General features: G+C 40.3%; 1 protein-coding gene and 1 pseudogene across 3 annotated transcripts in view; both read right to left on the bottom strand.

The window, feature by feature from the left end:
* The window catches only part of CEP120 (centrosomal protein 120kDa), a 67,225-nt gene that overhangs the window by 45,540 nt on the left and 346 nt on the right, over positions 1-21,339 (bottom strand). The window contains exons 2-6 of one of the 2 annotated variants that reach the window (XM_006764389.2): positions 21,256-21,336; positions 17,349-17,505; positions 14,069-14,183; positions 10,572-10,713; positions 3,955-4,103 (exon numbers count right to left, since the gene is read on the bottom strand). In XM_006764389.2, the coding sequence (XP_006764452.1) occupies positions 3,955-4,103; positions 10,572-10,713; positions 14,069-14,183; positions 17,349-17,505; positions 21,256-21,304 (612 nt within the window). In that variant the 5' untranslated portion in view covers positions 21,305-21,336. The remainder of the gene's footprint in view (positions 1-3,954; positions 4,104-10,571; positions 10,714-14,068; positions 14,184-17,348; positions 17,506-21,255; positions 21,337-21,339) is intronic. The other variant, XM_006764388.2, reaches the window with a different exon arrangement.
* On the bottom strand, positions 15,629-17,241 carry LOC102757810 (annotated as a pseudogene). Its single transcript, XR_001513971.1, has one exon. The product of XR_001513971.1 is annotated as a 26S protease regulatory subunit 4 pseudogene (transcript).

Here is a 21,339-nt window from a genome sequence, read left to right as displayed (position 1 = left end):
TGCTCTGAGCTCCAGCACAGGGGGAGCAGCTCACACATCATTAGGGGCATACACGGAGGAACTCAATGACTGGCTTCAGGGCCAGGGCTACAGGCACAGATGAGGGCAGCTCTTTCTAAGGACATAAGTGTTGGTAGACATTACTGTTCCTTTGTTGAGTCTTCCCTCCACTCAGCCAGCAGACACCAAATCCAAGCGCTGCACTAACCGGGCTAACAGCCTTCGCCCCTCCCCGGTGATCCCGAATTCCCACCCTACTCCCAGGCCTGGTCCAAAACACTTTCAGCAGCTTTTCTGCACCAGCGGCTTATCTCACTTCACACTGGACTTTCCTGAAACCTCTCAGAGGTCCACCAACTCCAAACAAGCAGCAGCTGGCCTTGGCAGGCCCTGTACCTCCACCTAGTGGCCCCAAGCCCAGCACTAGTGGTAGACAGCCTCGTTCATGGCATCACCTCTCGCAGCAGCCTCCAAGCCCAACAGAAGTGGCAATCAACTGCATATCAAGTTGTAGCTGCTAACAAGTGGCCCTGGGGTCAGGCATAGGTCAGTGTCTGACCTTGGCTTGCATCAGAGCCCCTCCCATGAAACCTCAGAACCAACACACCCAGTAACTGGCTTCAGAGCACCACTGAACCAGCTCCACAAACAACAAACACAAAGGGCAGACTTGGCACGCATCACAACCCCACTAAAGCAAATCCTGCTACATGGGGTCAACCCAAGCACAACAGCGCATTTACTAAGTCATGGCCAGTCACGGGCAGTCCTCAACCAGTCCACATAAGGGTCCACTGATGTGCCAACCACAATCAAGACTCAAATACAACAGGAGGGCACACACAACCCACAAAGAAGACACCCCTGGAGCATCCAGCTCAGATGACCAGGGGGACTATGCCACTGGGCCACTTGGGACACCTACTATATAAAACCACCCTGCCAAGACTGGGAGACATAGCAGATCTACCTAATAGATAGAAACAAACACAGGAAGCAAGCTAAAAATGAAAAGACAGAAACATGTACGAAATGAAGAAATAGGACAAAACTCTAGAAAAAGAACAAAACGAAGACAAGCCATCAACCAGATACAGAGTTTAAAACACTGGTGAAAAGATGTTCTCAGTGAGAACTTCAACAAAGAGATAAGAAACATAAAATGGATATAGAAAACAAATCAGAACCAGTCAGAATTAAAGAATACAGTGAGTGAAATAAAGAATACGTTAGAGCAGCAGTTCTCAACCTGTGGGTTGCGACCCCTTTGGTGGTCAAACGACCCTTTCACAGGGGTCGCCTAAGACCACCCTGCATATCAGATATTTACATTATGATTCATAACAGTAGCAACATTACAGTTATGAAGTAGCAATGAAAATAATTTTATGGTTGGATCACAACATGAGGGACTGTATTTAAAGGGCCAGAAGGTTGAGAACCACTGCATTAGAGGGAATCAACAGATTAGATGAAACAGAGGACTGAATCAGTGAACTGGAAGACAAGGTAGCAGAAAACACCCTATTGGAAGAGCAAAAGAAAAAACAATTTAAAACATGAGGGCAATTCCAAGGGACCCCTGAGACACTATCAAGCTTGCTAACACTTGCATCAAAGGGGCACTAAGATATGGCCATGTTCTCAGTGGTTAGAGCACTGCCCCACACCAAAGGGTTATAGTCAAGGGCATGGAACTGAATTGCAAGTTCGATCCCTGGCCCAGGTCAGGGTGCATGCAGGAGGCAACAACTAGATGTGTTTCTTTCACATCAATGTTTCTCTTTCTCTCTTCCCTCTCTTTCTTTCTCTTTCACACTCTTCTCTTTCCACTTGCTTTCTCTCTCCTCTCTCCTCCCTCCCTCCTTCCCACTCTCTCAATATCAATGGAAAAAATATCCTTGGGTGAGGATTAACAACAATAAAGAAGGGGTAGTGTACAAGAAGGAGAAGAGAGAGAGCAAGTGATTGAAAAACCTATTTGAAGAAATTAATACAGAAAACTTCCCCTACCTGGCGAAAGACAGAACTTACAAGTCCAAGAAGTGCAGCATCTCCCCAACAAGAGGAACCTAAAGATGCCCATGCCAAGACACAGCTTAATTAAAATGCCAAGGGTTAAAGACAAAGAGAGAATCTTAAAGCAGCAAGAGAAAAGAAGTTACCTACAAGGGAGTTCCTATACGACTGTCAGCTGATTTCTCAATGGAAACTTTGCAGGCCAGAGTGAGTGGCAAGAAATATTCAAAGTGATGAATAGCAAGGACCTACAACCAAGATTACTTTACCCAGCAAAGCTACCATTCAGAATTGAAGGTCAGATAAAGAGCTTCACGGACAAGAAAAAGCTAAAGGGGTTCATCAGCACCAAATCTGTATTATATAAAATGTTGAAGGGTATTTTTTAAGAGGAACAAGAGGAAGAAGAAAAAAGAGATAAAAAATATGAAAAAATAAAGTGGCAATAAATACATATCTATCAACAATTCAATCTAAAAAATAAAAATAAAGGAACAAGGAATCTAATGATGAAAATAAACTGCTAAATAAAATAGAATCAGAGGCATGGAAACATGGAACAGACTGAAGAAACTCAAAGGGAAGAGCAGGAAGAGATTAACCAAAGAACATATATGCATTACCTACGGACACAGACAATAGGGTGGCCTGGGGTGGGGCGGGAACTGGGGGGAAGAGGGACAATGGGGGGGACATTTGTAATACTTGCAACAATAAAGATTTTAAAATATATATTAAAAATAAAGTGACTACTTAAAATGTTTCACAGATATTTAATAACACAGTAAAAATACAGTAAACTTATTATCTAATGTGTGTTCTGATGTGGTTAATGAAACCAGAGTGGACTTGGCTTTCCCCCAACAAGAATAGCATACTGTTCTTGGGTAATCCATAAGCACATGAAAAAAAAATGAAATTATTTTCAGGGGAAAAATTATTTTGGGGGAAAGGACAAAAGTACACATATAAAGTGTCAATGAGAAAAATGAAAGTACAAAATTAAGAGAAAAAGAATAAAGTTCTTAAAATTAAAGTACTTTTTGTAGTGGGCTTGAATTGTGTGACAAAGTTTAACATATTTCCTGAGAAAAATCTTTAAATGATAAATCTTACAAGTCAGATAAATATGTGGTCACTAATCCATTTCATTTGTGAATCTGAACTATGTGGGAATTTTACAACTCTTCTAAGAAAGTGAGAATCTAATCAAAATTTCAGTCATAAGCCGTAATCTCTACTAGAGGCCCGGTGCACAAAATTCGTGCATGGGTAGAGTCCCTAGGCCTGGCTGGCGATCAGGACGGCTGCTGGCCGGGGCCTTCCTTCGTTCCATGCCACCCCATTGGTCAGTGTACATAATAGCAAGCGATCGAACTCCCGGTCTCCAGGTCAAACTCCTGAGGGGACATTGCATATTAGCCTTTTATATATATAGAAGATTTTTGAAAATATTAATTTCTTTCAGCTGCTCTAGGTCAACATAATTTCATAAAACACTGGGCTTGATCCTGAGAAGGACAATGTATGGAATAACACAGAATTTCACGTGGAGCCATTTGGGCCGAGGCAATCTGCATGGGCCCCAAGCACCCCTGCACATTTTTTCTGACTGTGCCAAGACTGCAAGGCCCTGACCACCCTCGCCCATTTCCTAGGGCTGTTTATGCAGCTAGTAACTTTGAGCTGAGGTAACATGTCTTCCAGACAAAGACCAAGATTACAAACAATAAAAGTGGTGTATTCCCCAAGTTCTATGTCCCTGGGCTGTGATGCAAACTGTGTTCACAGAGCAACCTGTGTCACCTACATAGGACTGAAGAAAGTATATAATATTCAGGTTGCTTGCTGTGCTGCATCCAAGAAACACTAACAGGCTAATCTGTAAATACCAGACCCAACAATTATTAAGCTATGACTAAGAAAAAGTGTCACCTGCTCCAACTGGGTGGCAAACGCTATGGTCACTGACATAAGGAAGAAGTCAGTGCAAGACTCTGCTGGTCCGATCTGATGGTAGCCTCCTTCCTCATTCAGCACGGCCACAATGTCCTTGGGGTCAAGTCCAGGCAGGCTAGCAGGTACTTTATGGAGAAAGACACAATTAAATTACATTGTAGTTTGCCATAAACCATTAAAAGATTCTGAAAGCCGAGCATACTGTTTTATTTGCTTGCTAGTTTTCTGGATACAGTTCACATCTCAGTAAGGTTTCCATTGATTTTTATATATAACCACCATTTTCTTTCTGCACATAAAGTCATATTTTGAAATAAGGCAACATTTTTTAAAAATATACTTTTATTGATTTCAGAGAGGAAGGGAGAGGGAGAGAGAGAGATGGAAACATCAATGATGAGAGAAAAAATCACTGATTGGCTGCCTCTTGCACGCCCCACACAGGGGATCGAGCCCACAACCCAGGCACATGCCCCTAACGGGAACCGAACCTGGGACCCTTCAGTCTGCAGGCCAATGCTCCATCCACTGAACCAAACCAGCTAGGGCAAGGCAACCTTTTTAAAACTTCAATTTAATAATCCACACAGAAAAGGCATTGCAGTTTTCTGACAGAAGTGAATCTAAAGTGGAACTGAAAAATAAGCAAAATTTGGCTAAAAAGAGACAGGAGACTGGATAGAGAATGAGGAAATGAAAAGTGTTCTAGACAGAAGGAGCAATATGTACACTCAGAAGCAAGAGAAAGCATGTGGTTACAGACTGATGTGCTGGAGGACTGACATGAAAGAGGTGAGGTTGGGGGGCTACACAGAGGCCGTATCAGGGTCTTCTGCAATACCATGTTTAAAAAAACATCTGGATAGTTTTCTAAGAATAAGAGAAAAACATGGAATAATTTTGAGAAGAAAACCGATATAATCAAATAGGTTTCAGTATGGAGAGGGCCACCTATATGCAGATTCAAACTCATGTTGTTCAACTGTCAACTATATTTTAGATCCACAACTGGGAATCCAACTATGTTGAAGACCAACTATGCTGAAGACCAACTTAGGTAAAACACAGATTTTCTATGGCCTGGAGGTCAGTGCCCTATCCCCCACAGAACTGATTTTCAACCAGAGTGCCACAAGAATTTTTATAACATGCAATACCTGACTACTTAGTCAGAGGCATTGATCTTTTCCCTTAGACGTTAAAAAAAAAAAAAAATGATAACAGCCAACACAATAATAACCACCCAGTGTGAATAAATAAAAAATTTACCAATTTTTTTGTCAGATCAACAAAAACTACATTTTTTGGTGTGCCACATAAGTTTAGTAATTAGTTTATGTGTGCCATGGGATGAGAAAGGTTGAAAATTGCTGCCCCAGACTGTTCAAGCATCAACTGGATACCAACTGTCTAAAATCTTTTTCAAAAAATATAAGCAGAGGGAATACTTTCTAACATTAAAACCAGAAAAACACATTACAAGAAAACAGACCAGTATCTCTCATAGACGCAAAAATCCTTAACAAAATATTAGCCAATCGAGTCCAGCAATGTATAAAAAGAAATATACACCACCACCACAAGGAATTTCAAAAATCTATTAATGTAATCCATCACATCAACATGCTAAAAAAGATAAACCAAAAAAAAAAAAAAGATAAATCACATGATCACGTCTATAGATGCAGAAAAGCATTTGATAAAGTTCAATGTTCATTCATGATAAAACACTCAGAAAACTACAAATAGTGACTTCTTCAACTTGACAGAGAACATCTATAAAACATCTACAGCTACCATACTCAATGGTGAGAACCTTTCCCACTAAGATCAGGAAAAAGGAAAGGAAGTCCCCTTTCACTGCAACTTTTCAGTATTATAAAAGAAGTCATAGCTAATGTGCATGCAAAAGAAATAAAAGGCATGCAGATTGGAAAGGGAGACATAAAACTGTCTTTATCTACAGATGATATGACTATGTAGATTATTCTTCTATGGAAAGACTCAACAAAAAACTCCTGGAACCAAAAACAAGCTATTAAAAAGGCTGCAGGATACAAGATTAATATACAAAAGCCTACTGCTTTCCTATAAACCAATAATGAACAAGTGGAATTTGAAAAAAAAAAAAAAACATCATTTACTTCAACATCCAAAACAAATAAATCTAACAAAATATGTACATAATCTATATGAGGAAAACTACAAAACTCTAATGAACAAAATGAAAAAAGAGCTAAATAAATGAAGGGATATTCCATGCTCATACACAAGACAACTCAACATTGTCAAGATGTCAGTTCTTCCCAACTTGATCTATAGATTCAATGCAATCCCAATACAAATCCCAGCAAGTTATTTTGTGGACATTGATAAACTGATCTCCAGCTTATATGACAAGCAAAAGACCCAGATAGCAAACTTAATACTGAAGGAGAACAACAAAAGCTGGAGGATTCATACATACTCAAATTCAAGACTTACTCTAAAGCTACAGTAATCAAGACTGTGGTAGTCAAATGATATTTGACAAAGGAGCAAAGGCAATATGAGCAAAGACAGTCTTTTCAACAAATGGTGCTGGAAAAACTGGACATCCACATGTAAAAAAAATGAATCTAGACCCAAACCTTGCAGCCTTCACAAAGATTAATTCAAAAAGGATCATAGTTCTAAATGTAAAACAAAATCCTGTATGACTCCTCCTGAAAGAAAACACAGGAGAAAACTAGATGACTTTGGATATTGTGATGACTTTTTAGATATAATACCAAAGGCACGATCCATGAAAGAAATGATGAGCTGGGCTTCATTAACATTTAAAAAAACTTCTGCTCTACTAAAGACAATATCAAGAGAATGAGAAAACAAGTCAGAGACTGGGAAAAATATTTGCAAAAGAGATATATGATAATGAACTATAAATTAAGAACTCTTAAAATACAACAACAACAAAATAAACTGATTAAAATTGGGCAAAAGACCTGAAGAGACACCTCACCAAAAAAGATACACAGATGGCAAGTAATCATATGAAAAGATATTAACACCATGTATCATTACAGAATTCCAAATTAAAACAATGAGATACCACTACCCATCTATGGCCAAAATTCAAAACACCAACAACACAAAATGCTGACATGATGTGTAGCAACAGAAACTCTTCTCATTCATTGCTAATGGGAATGCAAAATGGTACATCCACTTTGGAAGATAGTTTGGCAATTTCTTATAAAACTAAACATACTTGCCCTGGCTGGGTGGCTCAGTGGGTTGGAGCCTTGTCCCCTACAGCAAAAGGTGGCTGGTTTGATTCCTGGTCAGGGCACATACCTAGGTTGCAGTTTGATCCCCAGTTGAGGTGCTTACAGGAGGCAACCAATCACCGTTTCTCCCTCACATCGATGTTTCTCTTTCGCTTCCTCCCTCTCTAAAAACCAATAAAAACATATCCTCGGGTGAGGATTTAAAAAACAACAACACATACTCTAATTATATGATTCAGTAATCATACTCCTTGGTATTTACCCAAATTAAATGAAAATTTATATCCACACAAAAACCTTCACAGGGTTATTAATAACAACTTTATTTCTAATTGCCAAGGAGATTAAAAATGGCGGCAGAGTAGGTGGATGCTGCACGGACATGCTCTAGGAACAAGCTGGAATTACAACTGAAATACGGAAAGGCTTCCTGAATAACCAACAGAAAACTCACAGGAGAACCCTGACACCCAAGGACCGAAGGTGGAGGCCACACAGAGACTGGCAGAAGGGGCAGAGACTCGAAAGGCATGGCACCCACAGACGGCAACTGAAATCCCGGAGAGATATCTCAGCTGGGGGGAAGGAGGGTGCCAATGAGAACTCTGGGATCTAATCCTGAAGCTGGGCTTCCCAGCAGAGAGCACCAAACTGAGGAGGGTACCCACATAACATCTAGCTGTGAAAAGCAGTGGGGTACTGTCTGCCAGGCAGTGGCAGCTGAAAGTTCGAGCACCCTCTTGAACAGTGATGCAAACCTATGACACGCGTATCAGAGGTGACACGCTGAGCTCAAAAGGTTCGCCATCACTGCTCTTGAAGAACCAATGCACAAAAATTCCCTGTGGAGCCACCCACCTTGTGCTCTGGCAGAGGGAGGGTGAAGGGGACAGGAGCTGTGAGAGCAGAACCCAGGACGGGACTCGGGGGATAGAGCTCAGAAAGCAGATGCCCCAAGTTTTCTGGGCTGTCATTCCCTCACTCAGAGGAGGATATCTTTCCCACATAGACATATCTGCCTTGCCTGGCGGGAAGACAGTGGACACACCCTATTGGAAAACACCTTGTCCTGAGGCCACGTAAGAGATTAAAAGTAACAATTAGCCTCCAGGCAGAAGCAACTGCCCACCCTGTTGAAAAAATTCTCACCTGAGGACGACTGCGTGGGGGCAATTGAAGTTGGAATCCTATTAGTCTGTAGACAGAGGCGGTCTCTGGAGGCTTTGAGTCTTTGCCTGATCCAATTAGTCAGAAACAACCTTTAATACTGTCCTGCACTAGAGATTGAGAGGTGTAGAGCATCTACCTAAAACATAGTCACAAACCCAGACAGACAACCAAAATGACGAAACAAAAAAACAATCCTCAAATGAAAGAACTAGAGAATTCTCCAGAAGAAGAGATAAATGAAGCAGAGATAAGAAATTTAACTGAAACAGAGTTCAGAGTAATGATGGTAAAAACGCTCAACAGTATGAAAAAAGATATAATAACTATGAAAAAAGAACAGTCTGAGATAAAGAATGACATAACACAAATAAAGAACACACTGGAAGGAATACACAGCAGATTAGGGGAAGCTGAGGACTGAATCAGTGAATTAGAAGACAGAGTAGAAAATATCACTCAATTAGAGAACCAAAAAGAAAAAAGTTAAAAAACAGGAAGACAGCTAGTTAAAAAATAGGAGGACAGCTTAAGGGAGCTGTGGGACAATGTGAAATGTAACAATATTAGATGCCAGATGAGGCAGAAGGGAGAAAGGAATAGAGAAGGTGTTTGAAGAAATAATGGTAGAAAACTTCCCTAACCTAGTAAAGGAAAAAGTCACATAAGTTAAGGAGGCACAGAGAACCCCAAACAAGAAGAACCCAAACAGACCCACACCCAGACACATCATAATTAAAATGCCATAAATTAAAGACAAAAAGAGAATCTAAAAAGGCAGCAAGAGAAAAGAAAACTGTTACCTACAAAGGAGTTCCTATAAGGCTGCCACCTGATTTCTCATCAGAAACTCTACAGGCCAGAAGGGAATGGCATGAAGTACTCAAGGTAATGGAAAGCAAGGATCTGAGACCAAGATTACTATATCCAGCAAGGCTATCATTCAAAATAGATGGTCAACTAAAGAGCTTCCAGACAAAAAAAAAAAAAAAGGGTAAAGGAGTTCATCACTACCAAGCCAGCAGCACAAGAAATGCTAAAGGGATTGCTGTAAGGGATTGCTGACAAGAAGAAACAGAGAGAGAAACCTAGCCATACAGAATTAAAATGTCTATAAATAAGTACCTCTCAATAATAACCCTAAATGTAAATGGAGTAAATGCTCCAATCAAAAGGCATAGGGTAGCTGAATGGATATTCCTAATTGCCAAAACTTGGAAGCAACCAAGATGTTCTTCAGTGAGTGAACAAATAAAGTGTGGTACATCCAAATAAAGCAATATTATTCAGTGCTAAAAAGAAGTGAGCTATCAAGGCATGAATAGATATGGAAGAACCTTAAATGTGTTTTACTAAGTGAAAGAGTACAATCTGAAAAGGCTAATACAGTATAATTAACAATGTGACACTATGGAGATAAAAAAATATCAGTGGTTGCCCAGGGTCAGAGGGTAGGAAGTGATGAACTAGCAGAGCACAGAGGGTTTTTAGAGCAGTGAAACTATTCTGTTAGATACTATAATCTAACAGAATAGTTATGTCATTACACATCTGTCAAAACATATAGAATGTACACCACCAAGAATGAACCCTAGCATAAACTATCAACTCTGGCTGATAATGATGTGTCAATGTAGATTCATCAATTATAATGAACGTATCACTCTGGTGAGGGATGTTGATAATGTGGGAGGTGTTTTGTGTGAGGACAGAGTTATATGGGAACACTCTATACTTTGCAATTTTTCTGTGAACCTAAAACTGCTCTAAAAAATAAAATTTAGTAATTAAAAAAGAAACAAAAATGTAAGTTTTGTTAAACTATAGTTAATAGAGAAGAGCATAACTATTTTTGGCTTTCCTGCACTCTTCCAGGAAGAAAATTTCCCAATTTTTAAAAACAATGCAAAATTCCACTTTGTTCTGTTATATATCAAATTTAAAAAAGAAAATACTTCCTAATTTCTAAGCTATGTGAACAAGAGCTAAAAACAACAACAGCTGCTTGTGTAACAATGTCACAACATTTGCCTGATAGACTAAAATCAGTTTACACTCCTGCAAATATCTTCCTGCACATAACCCGACCACCCTTCCTAAAGTTCTAATCCACAGATGTGACTTCTCGGAGAATGTCCTTAGAAATAATACACAAACCTCTTCCATCTCGAGGGGGAGCTCCCTTTGCCTTAAAACTATCCACTGGTGCCTTTGAATCTGTTTCCAAAGCAATGCTTATCTGTATCTCAGACTTGAACCTGGTGTATTTATTGCTCAGCAACTGGTACCATTTTGGTGCCTGGAGAATAATAGCAAAACAAAACAATAAAAAACATTAATAGGGAATAAACAGTAGTGGGAAATATTCTATAAGGTTCTAAATATATTTCCTGTCATTTCTCAGTACTTCCTCCTCTATTAAAATATTTTTTCCACATTTTCTTCAAAAGAAATTAATCCTGCTTATGAAGCTAACAGAATTTCCTCTTGAAGTAAAGTTTCGGGTGTCTTTCTTGCTCCTATTTCTATGCTTCAACAGGTAATATATTGAAGAAAACAATATTTCTTTCTATCTTTACTCTTATGTCCCCAATCTCCCATCCCTTAAACAATTAAAAAAAAGACTACCAATTTTGCATTTCCCTAAACCATAATTTCTCACTTTTTGTATTATACCTTTTCTGCCTGGCACATTTCTGCTTTGTTCTGTTTATATCAAACAAGGAAAAGAAAGTTTAATAATAACAATAACAAAAAATTAACAAAATACTAAAAGTCTAATATACTATTCAGAGTTCTGAATTTTGAACCATGTATTTGACTGACAATAACACATTGCAGGCCAGTAGTTTTATTGCTAGCTTTGTACCCAGTGGCCAGATAAGTTTCTATTCAATGAGTACAAAAAACGTTTTACGAAGTATCATACTTTAAAAAGACATTAGCTTGTAAGAACATGTAATAAATAACTTCAAAATGCAATGGGTATGTAATTTTAAGACGTGCCTTTCACATTTATGTAAAACACTGTGTAATATGAAAACATGAGAATGTTCGTGATTTGCCCGCAATGTGTTAACATATAAAGTCTTTCTCACAAGATGAGGTATCTTAAATTACCTGAGTAAACCCCCAGAGTAACCTCAGAAATTCTAGTACCACCACCAGCCTTCAAAATTTCATGGTCCAGGACCACGTGTATCATCAGTGCAGGAACCACTGGTCAGCAGGGCACCATCTCAATACCTAGAAACAGCATTCTTATTCTGACCACTGTTCTATCAAGGCATGGTCTGGTGCTTACACTGACCAAAACCAAAAACTGCTGTTTTGGTTCAGTAAGTTGTTTGTAAGCAAAATAGGATTAACTAGGCCACAGATTTTTAAAAATTCACAACCAAGTTGAGTTTTGGGGTTTTTTTAAGACAAAAATACCTATATTTGTTGAGGTACTTTCATGTGGTACTTTTTAAGAAAAAATTTGTTTGTTATTATCCTTATGACAAATATTTTCTAATTTTTAGTACAAGCCTGAAAAATAATATTTTTAACTACTTGCAGACTTTATGATCTATTTTTATTATACAACTCAGAAAAACGAATCTGGATTTCTCTGTTTACTAGAGGCCAGTGCATGAATTCATGCAAGGGTGGTGTAGGCCAGCCCGCCCCGATGGGGGCCAATTGGGAGTGGGGCCGTTCGGGGTAACGGCCACAGAAGGTTGGGAGGGTCAATCGGGGCCAGGATCAGCCGATTGGCTGTCGCAGTGCATGTCATAGCGACCGGATGTTCTGGTCATTCCACCGCTGGGCTTTTATGTATATGGATATTTATTTACAGAAAATAACATTACTTTTAATTTCAAATATTTTACTGGCCAACTTCATATATTTCTGCTGGCAAACAAAAGAGTAAGCAAGACAATTGGTTTTCCTAAAAATAATATAATTTTAAAACACTTCTCCTTAACTTCCAATCACTAATATGATGACGAACTATCCTCAAGAATGAAATAAGATGCCCCAGCTGGTCTGGCTCAGTGGAAGGAGCATCAGCCTGCAGACTGAAGGGTCCTTTAGGTTCAATTATGGTCAAGGGCACATGCCCGGGTTGTGGGCTCAATCCCCAATAGGGGGCGTGCAGGAGGCAGCTGATCAATGATTCTCTTTTATCATTGATGTTTCTATGTCTCTCTACCTCTCCCTTCCTCTCTGAAATCAATAAAAATATATTAAAAAAAAAAAAAAACGAGATGAGAAAAGAAATGCCAAGAGGATTCAGAAGCTCTTCTGAATGACCTCCTCTCAGATACCCTCCTCCTAAAAGGAATTACAGTGGGGCCTTGACTTACGAGTTTAATTCGTTCTGAGACCAAGCTCGTTAACTCAAATTACTCTGTCAACTCAATGCAAAAAATCGGCCGAGAGACAGCTGGTATCTCAAAAAACTCGTTAGTCGGGACACTCGTTAAGTCAAGGCCCCACTGTACCTTCTCTGTAACCAAAGTGATTATAGAAGTGTCTTCTGGACACTTGCAAGTTGCAGCAGAGAAGTTGGGTAAGAGAAACATTGGGGCACAAGCATGGCCCTGGTTCTGAGTTCAAGATTAAAATAGGAAAACCTTTTTAGGACCAAAGAGCAGATTGGTGATGAGTAAGGATCGAGGATAAACAAGTCCTCTTTTAAAGCACTTTAAAAATTCAGTTTTTTTTTTAATAATCCTGAATTTGGGCCAGGTTGACTGGCTCATTTGCAAATATCAATGCTATCAGCAGCAAAAATGTTAGTAACAGATAAATTTTTCTTCACAGAATCCTAATTTAAGATTCAAATCAAGAATAGAGAACTTTAAAATAAAGTAGATATTAATTTTTACTTTACTTTCTTTAAAAAATTGTGACAAAACAAAGACATTAAGAAAAACTAAAAATAAAGTTATTTAAAGTCAATAATGTACAAAAAAGCTAAAAGATAGACATAAGAAAAAATATTTTCAAAAACAAAAAGCACTAACACAGAAATAAAGACCCAGAGTTCTCTTTATTTCTTTTTATTTTTTTTAGTGGGGTGGGAGGAGGCTGCTGTTTACATTGCATTAAGTGGGCTACAATAAGTTCACTCTATTATGTAGGGAAGGGAAGGAGCAAAAAACAGGGAAACCAATTAGAAGGCTACTATGACAGCCAACGTAAGAAACGATGGCGGCTTAGGTTGAGCAGGGAAAATGCAGAACAGTAGGTGAATCAGGAGGGGAAAAACTAACTGGAAAGAGGCAGAAAACTAGGGTGACAAGGAAGACTTCTCTATTTCTAGCTTATAGAACTGAAAGGAGATGGTGACCATGCACTGCAGCAAGGGACAGCGGAAGACCACTGTTGAAAGCAAAGCCCAGGAGTTGCAGATGTCAAGCTCAAGGTAACAGGTTTGAGCTCAGAGACAAGTTTCTTTGAGAATGATAGCTCTAGGGCAATGAAATTATTAGAAGATCAGGATTTTCTAAACCAAGTTCACAAACTAGAACATAAGAACTGCCTTTCAAACCCATAATCCATCAGGCCCAGTATTCCTGCCCTTTTCATCAATCTGACTGATACATTTTGAAAAATAAACAACTGCCAAACATAATCAGTAATAAACATCAAAAGGGCAATACCTGCTTTGTTTCTTGAGCAGTTCTTAAGTCTAGAAGAACGTAACCTATAGTTTCCTTGGCTGAAGTCAAAGCATCCAAGGCAAAACACTGGAGTTTGATAGGAGTACGCTGTAGCCTGTAACATAACCATTCAGGTGATAAGTAAAACAGCTTTCACTTAATATTGAACTGATTTTGTATTACCCCTGACAAAGCTGCCTACTACTATCAAGATTCCATAGTTTGTGAAAAACTTTTCAACTGGCAAGAACTATTAATTTTATCTACTTACCTAAATACCAACTATTTACAAAACATGTCAAAATCTTAGTGTCCCATCTAAGAGGCTGCCCTAGGTCAATGTGTTTCACACTTCTGTAATGTACAGAAATCTTTTAAAGTAAAAAATTACCACTATTCATTAAGATTGATTTTAAATTGTTTTTCTTATATTGTCACACACATACAACTACATATATACATATAGACTTACAGTTCTTTTGATAGCTAAAAACCAAAATAAAGTAAGGAATTAGATACCATAAAATCATAAGCTTTTAAAATCAACAGTAACGTAATGTAATACATGACAATGTCCTGTAAGCATGGCCCTGACTGGTACAGCATGGGCTTTTTGCATCTGGAATCTCTATACTGGCTCTTGGGGTAAGCTGATTAAATTTTGTCATCATTTTTATCTAGTGAGATGATTGTGAAATCTGCACTTGGCACAAAAATCATCATTAATATATTCATTTTATCTCTATTTTTTCTTAGCCTATACATTCAGAGTGATACTGGTGAGCACTAACAAAAATGTAAAAACAATCACCAATGTAGGCACGAATATCTTATATCAGGACTCTCTCTAGGTAAATATTCCAGAAGTCACTGAAAGCAAATACAAAATTTGATATTCGCTAAGAATTTAATTCCCTTATAAATAAACCCATGGACTGATCTAGCAAAAAAAGGTAGTAAATTTCTTATTGCTCTAATTTTTAACTTTGAATTTTGTTCTGATTTAGTACTAAGTACTAAAGTGACCGTGTGTTTCCCAGAGGGAAATATATTTTAAATCCTTTTAAAAATAAAAGTATCAGTGTTCTTGCCTGCTTCTGTTCATCAGAGTACATGAAATAAATAAGAGACTATTAACCTATAGTCTCTTTATATATTAATAAAGTGGTCAAGTGTCTAAAATTGAGTATAAAATTAATTAGAGAGTCCTTTATATAATTATACTATATACATATCTATAAGTCCTTGACAAGCCAGGTAAAATATATGATAAATGAATAGAAAATGCAATGAATTCCAAAGCATATTTAATATTGGGTAGCATTATTATAGCACTTCTAAAGTATCTATTCTCTCAGACATTAGCAAAAAAAAAAAAAAAGCCAGGTATAGTGGTTAAAAACTTAGGCTCTGGTGCTGGATTGCCTGGGCTCTACCACTATCCAGCTGACTCAGGACAAGTTACTTCACCTCTTAGGCCTCAGGTTTCTCATCTGTAATGTGGGGGATATAATATCTACTTCATAGAGTTGTTCTGATTTTTATTATTTTATTTATTTATTTTTGAGAAAGAGCTCACTTTATTGGGAATGGAGCGCTGCACATTGGGCTCCTACACGTGGTGCTCAGAGAGGTGCACAGGGCACAGAATGTGCTGCTAATGAAGAGCAGCTGAATGGGCTCCTCTGGGCAACTTCACCACCTCTCCCCCAGGGTCGGCACCCCTGACCTGACCACTTCCTTGAAGGCAACTGAGGTTCCCTAGAGATAGAGCCCCTTAGGGGTACCTTCTTTTTTATACAGAACATTTTCTTTCGATTTTTTGAAGTCTTCATTTGTGACTTTCATTCTACATTCTCTCAAAGCCATGAGACCAGCTTCTGTACAGATTGCCTTGATGTCAGCACCAGAGGGGTCATCCTTAGCCATGACCAAGTTGTCCAGTGTCACGTCATCAGCCAGCGTCATTCTGCCTGTGTGGATCTGAAAGATGCACTTCTTGGTCTTTTCATCAGGCAGGGGGAACTCAATCTTCCGTCGATGCAGCCTGGTCTGATTAGTGCTGGATCCAGAGTTCCTATTCAGTTTGTGGCCATGATAACTTTTACACCTCCCCTTGACTCAAATCCATGCAACTGGTTCAACAGTTCCAACATTATTTGCTGAATTTCTCTCTCACCACCGGAGTTTGAGTCTTATCTTTTTTTCCCAATGCCTTCAATTTCATCAATAAACACGTTGGATGGTGCATGTTCTTCAGCAACTCAAAACAATTCCCAAACGAGCTTATGCCTGTCACCTAGGTACTTCTGAGTAAGTTCAGAGCCAACCACTTTCAAGAAAGTGGCTGAGGTTTGGTTTGCTACTGCTTTAGCCAGTAAGGTTTTACCTGTGTCAGGTGGCCCATAGAGAATGACCCCCTTACGGGGCTTTATACCCATCTCTTCATAATACTCAGGATGAGTGAGAGGAAGTTCCACAGATTGCTTAATTTCCTGGATTTGGTTGTCCAACCCCCCAATGTTGGCAGAGGTCTCCTGCAGGGCCTTTACCACCTTCATCACCATGACCAAGGGATCCGTGTCATCCATCAGTACCCCTATTACAGCACGCACCTGTGATTGAGCAGGATGGAGCAGCCTGATTCCACCAAGTCCTTGTCCACAAAGGAAAGAATGCTGACATAGTGTTCTGAGCCCACAGATGTAGACACGATGGCATGGTTGTCATCAATGATCTCTTCCAAGGTCCCCACTGACTCTGGGGTTCCCCTCAGGTCATCCACCTTTGATCTTTCCTCCTCTTGCTTTTCTTTTAAAGGCTTCATTTGTTCCTGATTTCTAATGAATTCTTCCTCCATGAGAAGACAGTCTTTAATTCTTTCTAACTTCAATAATTTTAACTGGCACTGAGTGTGAGGTGTCACCAGTGGCAGTTTGCTGGCAGCATCTGGTCCCTTTGTTTTCTTCTTCTTTTTCCCCACTCTAATTGGTATGGGAGGTTCATATTTCTTCTTCTTGTCCTTGTCATCCTTCTTGCCACCTCCAGGACCATGACCACCACTCTGACTTTGACCCATCTTCCCTCGGCAGCACAAGCCACCACTGCCGGAAGTGTGTTCTGATTTTTAAATGAATTACTGTTGCAAAGTACTTTCAAAATTTCCTGGCACATTAATAATATTTGAGGGTTGTTGTTTTTTATTACTATAATCTATACATATATAAATTTATTTACAATAGCCTGAAAAAGAACAGAACAAATTGAAAATAACAGCCACCTGTGCTGATGGAGTGCTTTCCTGTCAATTTCCCAGGCTAATTCTGTAGCAAATTCTGGCTGGTCAATGTGGTCCACGGGATCAGTAGCCAACTGTTCTCCATCAAACTTTGCTTCTACTACAAGCATATGCTTTGGACGTTTGGGGAAATGGCGACCTGGGAAAAAAAGAGTATATAGATTAACCAAAAGTATACAAAACTCAGCCCTGGCTGGTTGGCTGCTCAGTGGTTAGAGCAATGGCCTGCGCCCCTGAAGAGTCCTGGGTTTGATTCCTGGGGGCATGCAGGAGGCAACCAATTGACATGTCTCACTCACACCCATGTTTCTCTCTCTCTCTCACTCTCTCTCTCTCTCTCTATATATATATATCCCCCTCCCTCCCACTCTCTAAAAAAAAAAATGAAAAAAATATCCTCAGGTGAGGATTAACAAAACTAAAAAAGTATACGAAAGTCAAATATTATTATTTAGCATGTACTTTAAAAAGTGATATATAAAGAGTAGTTGACTTTTCATATATTCAATAAACTACCTTGCTAACACACATATTCACATATGCACTCAAAATCAGTGTTCATAAAAAACATTAATCAAGTTTAAAGCTATAATTTATAAACGAGTGCTTCTCAAACACTATGAATGTACCTACGAATCACCTGGGACCCTGTAAACTGCAGACACAGGTTCAATAGGTCTAGGGAGGGCCTGAGAGTCTGCATTCTAACAAGATCACAGTTAATGTCAATGCTGTTGCCCTTTGTTCACACCTTGAGCAGCAATAATCTCAACATTTAGAAATAAAGAATTAAAAAATGTCATTACACCAATTTCAAATATTACTATACCAGTACTTAATATAGAACAAAGTCATCTGGAGAGTTAGGAAATAATCAAATTGGCAAAAAAAAAACAAATTTCTCTGTATATTGATTTGTGTGTTAACAGTTAAGAAAATTTTGCAAATTAGCTAAGGAAAATAGATGCATGTATTCATTCATTTTGTTCTCAAGGACAACGTTGTATATTGCAAGAAATATTAAGTATTCTATCTATCTACACATCACATTTCATTTGTACTGCCTGACCCTGTTTCTTCACTGTTTACCAAAGGCATATTCAGAGACAAGTATTATGTCAGATGATGGGATGCAAAAAAAGTAAAAGAGTACTTGCCCTCAAGGAATGGAAGGTCTAGTGGAAAGAAAGAAAACACTAAAAGCAGGAAGCTAAAGAACTAAGGAAGCAGCAGCAAGAATCTACAGTCAACCTGTTTGTAGGTCTGGTGAGGCAGATCTTGGTTAAGGGTCCTTTAGTCACTGTGAGGAAATTCATCCCTGCTGCTACTTACCCTGGTACAAGCTTAGTTAGCAATTAAGCTAAGACCTTGATTGAAAACCTGTGAATTTCACCTGTGACCCTCACTGAAACTCCCCCATTAGGAATCTTGCTACATATGGCCTGGCTCTCCCAATTAGCACTCACAGAAGTTTCTCTCTGGACCTCATTTTCAGTTGCTCTAAAATATCACTAGGTTCCCCAAATGAATTTCACATGTCAAAAAACCTATACTTTCAGACTATCATGAGGATGACCTCCAATAAGCTTGAGAACAGAGGCTACATAGTACAATAACTAGGTGCCTGCCTCATCCCAAAGACAAGTAACACCTTGAGAACAGAAACCCTGTCTTTTTCATCCTTAAAATTCGGTACATGGCCCAAATTCTGCTCGTGGTAGAAACCCAATCATTTTCTTTTAAAGAAAGGGCATTTCCAGAAGTGTAGTCAAGAAACTGCAAGCAGTTCAATCCATATAGTTGAAGGGCTGGGAACGCATGAATAGGTGGCAGGAAGGGAGAAAGGCTGAAAGGCACACAAGTGGTCCCCATAAAGGGTATGCTATTCTAAGAAATACAGGCATTATCCTTTAGGACACCGGAGGGTTTTAAGAAAAGGGGATGTGCGTTTCAGAAAGAGCATCCCCAGATAGTAACATGGACGGGAGGTATTTTCTAGAAAGGAAGAAAACACTTACGAAATGTTATTACAATAGATTAGGTAGATAACAAGGACCCCAAAGCAGGGCACTCACAATGGAAGCTCATTCATGTAAAGTTTCTCTGAACCATCTGCTATTACTTTAAAAATGAAAGCAATTGAGGCAACGGCGTGGTTATGATGAATAGAAATACAAACACCAGAGGAGGAACAGTTTGGAGGGAGGACCAAATGCCAGCTTCAGGTTTGTTTGTGGCAACACCTAACTGACATCCCTGATTCCAGGTTCTCCACCCTGCACGCTGCTACTAAACTTGCAAAAATACTTTATCCTGCCTGGGAATGTATCACGCCTCTCTGTTATTTAGCACATTAAACCATTTGTCTTTCAAGAGCCTCCAAGGCCTGTTCACTCTAGTTACACAAGCTGATGTCTCACCACATTCCTAAATATCCACCTTCCCCTACATACCCTGCTCGTCTGCTACCTCTTCACTGTCCCACCTACCACACTCCTGCCCACCTCACCCTCGTTGTCCATCGCCTGGAATGACTCCCTTCTGTCCACCTATCTAAAGCTTACTTACCATTAAGAGCACCTCGGCCATCATTCCCACCCATCCCCAAAACCTACGTTTATAGCTCATATCATACATGTTCCATATAGTCTACCCTAACATAGTGTGTGCTGCCCGCACGCTGATTTGATACTCCCAAGTGGACAAGACCCCCACATCCTTGAATGGAAAGGGGGTGCCTCCTATTCCCATTTCCTCACAACATGGGATACAGCGCCAAGTCCAACAGCTTTCGTTAACAAAATGACCGTGGGCTTTCAGTCCTGTGACTTCCAACAATTAGTGACCTGACAGTTAACGCTATCCCAACTCTTGCAGTGGCTCTCAACCTTCCTAATGCCGCGACCCTTTAATACAGCTCCTCATGTTGTGGTGACCCCCAACCATAAAATTATTTTCGTTGCTACTTCATCACTGTAATGTTGCTACTGTTATGAATAGTAATGTAAATATCTGATACGCAGGATGTATTTTCATTGTTCACGACCCACAGGTTGAGAACCGGTGCTCTATGGGTTCTTGTCATTCAACTGTTCCAAAACTCAAAAAAATAGGGGTTCACCGTGTTTACTTCCCTCTCGCCCCACAAAAAAAAAAAAAAATCACAGAACATGCCTTGCTTTTCGACACCTTACGTGCACTTGGCGCTTCCCTTTGCCCGGAAGACCCCCCCCCTCCCTTTTGTCACCTGACAAGTCCCTAACCAGCCTTTGGGACCCAAATAAACTTCACCTGCTCCAGGCAGCCTCCCCGGCTTCCCCCAAAGGGGGTCACCCCTCTGCCTGACCCCATGAACTGTTTGTGGACACATCCGCCATCCCCAGCTGTTAGAACCAGCACTGGGGTACCCCTCCATTCCCAGCACAGAGCCTGACCCTCCAGGGCTCTGCCACAGGCCCTCCCGACAACCCCCCAGCCCTCCGTGCAGCCTTGCAAAGGCCGTGGCCTCCACACGCCTCCGAAACGGCAGCAACACGTATTCGAGTGCAAGGAGAGTTCTTGCAAAAACGCCTTTGCCGGGAGGCGGCTGAACAGAACGTGCGGAGCAGGCACAGCCTCGGCTCCTGGCGAGTGTCGTCGACAGGCTGCGGCTGGAAATCGTTTCTCCACCCCCACCCCCCCGGGGCTGCGCTAAATGCCACCTCTCCTTCCCGGCGCCCCGACTCCCGGGAGACGTTCAAATCAATTGCCCAGCAGGCCTCCCCGCGCACGGCTCTGCGCCAGTCTTTGGGGACCACGGAGGCGGGGATGACAAGGTCCTCGGGGTCCGCACAACCCCGGTGAACACTCAGGAAGCAGCACTTGCAAAAGGAAGTCCTGGGCCGCTCACCTTCCAGGATGGACACGACGATGAGCAGCTGGTCGGACTTGGAGACCATGGTCGCGGGCTGCGGCCCGCAGGCGGGGTCTGCTG

Source organism: Myotis davidii, unplaced genomic scaffold (assembly GCF_000327345.1).
Source record: "Myotis davidii unplaced genomic scaffold, ASM32734v1 scaffold159, whole genome shotgun sequence".
In the NCBI taxonomy this organism is placed as follows: Eukaryota; Metazoa; Chordata; class Mammalia; order Chiroptera; family Vespertilionidae; genus Myotis; species Myotis davidii.
The sequence above is the reverse complement of the archived record's forward strand: the minus strand, read 5'-3'. Positions and strand labels throughout refer to the sequence as shown.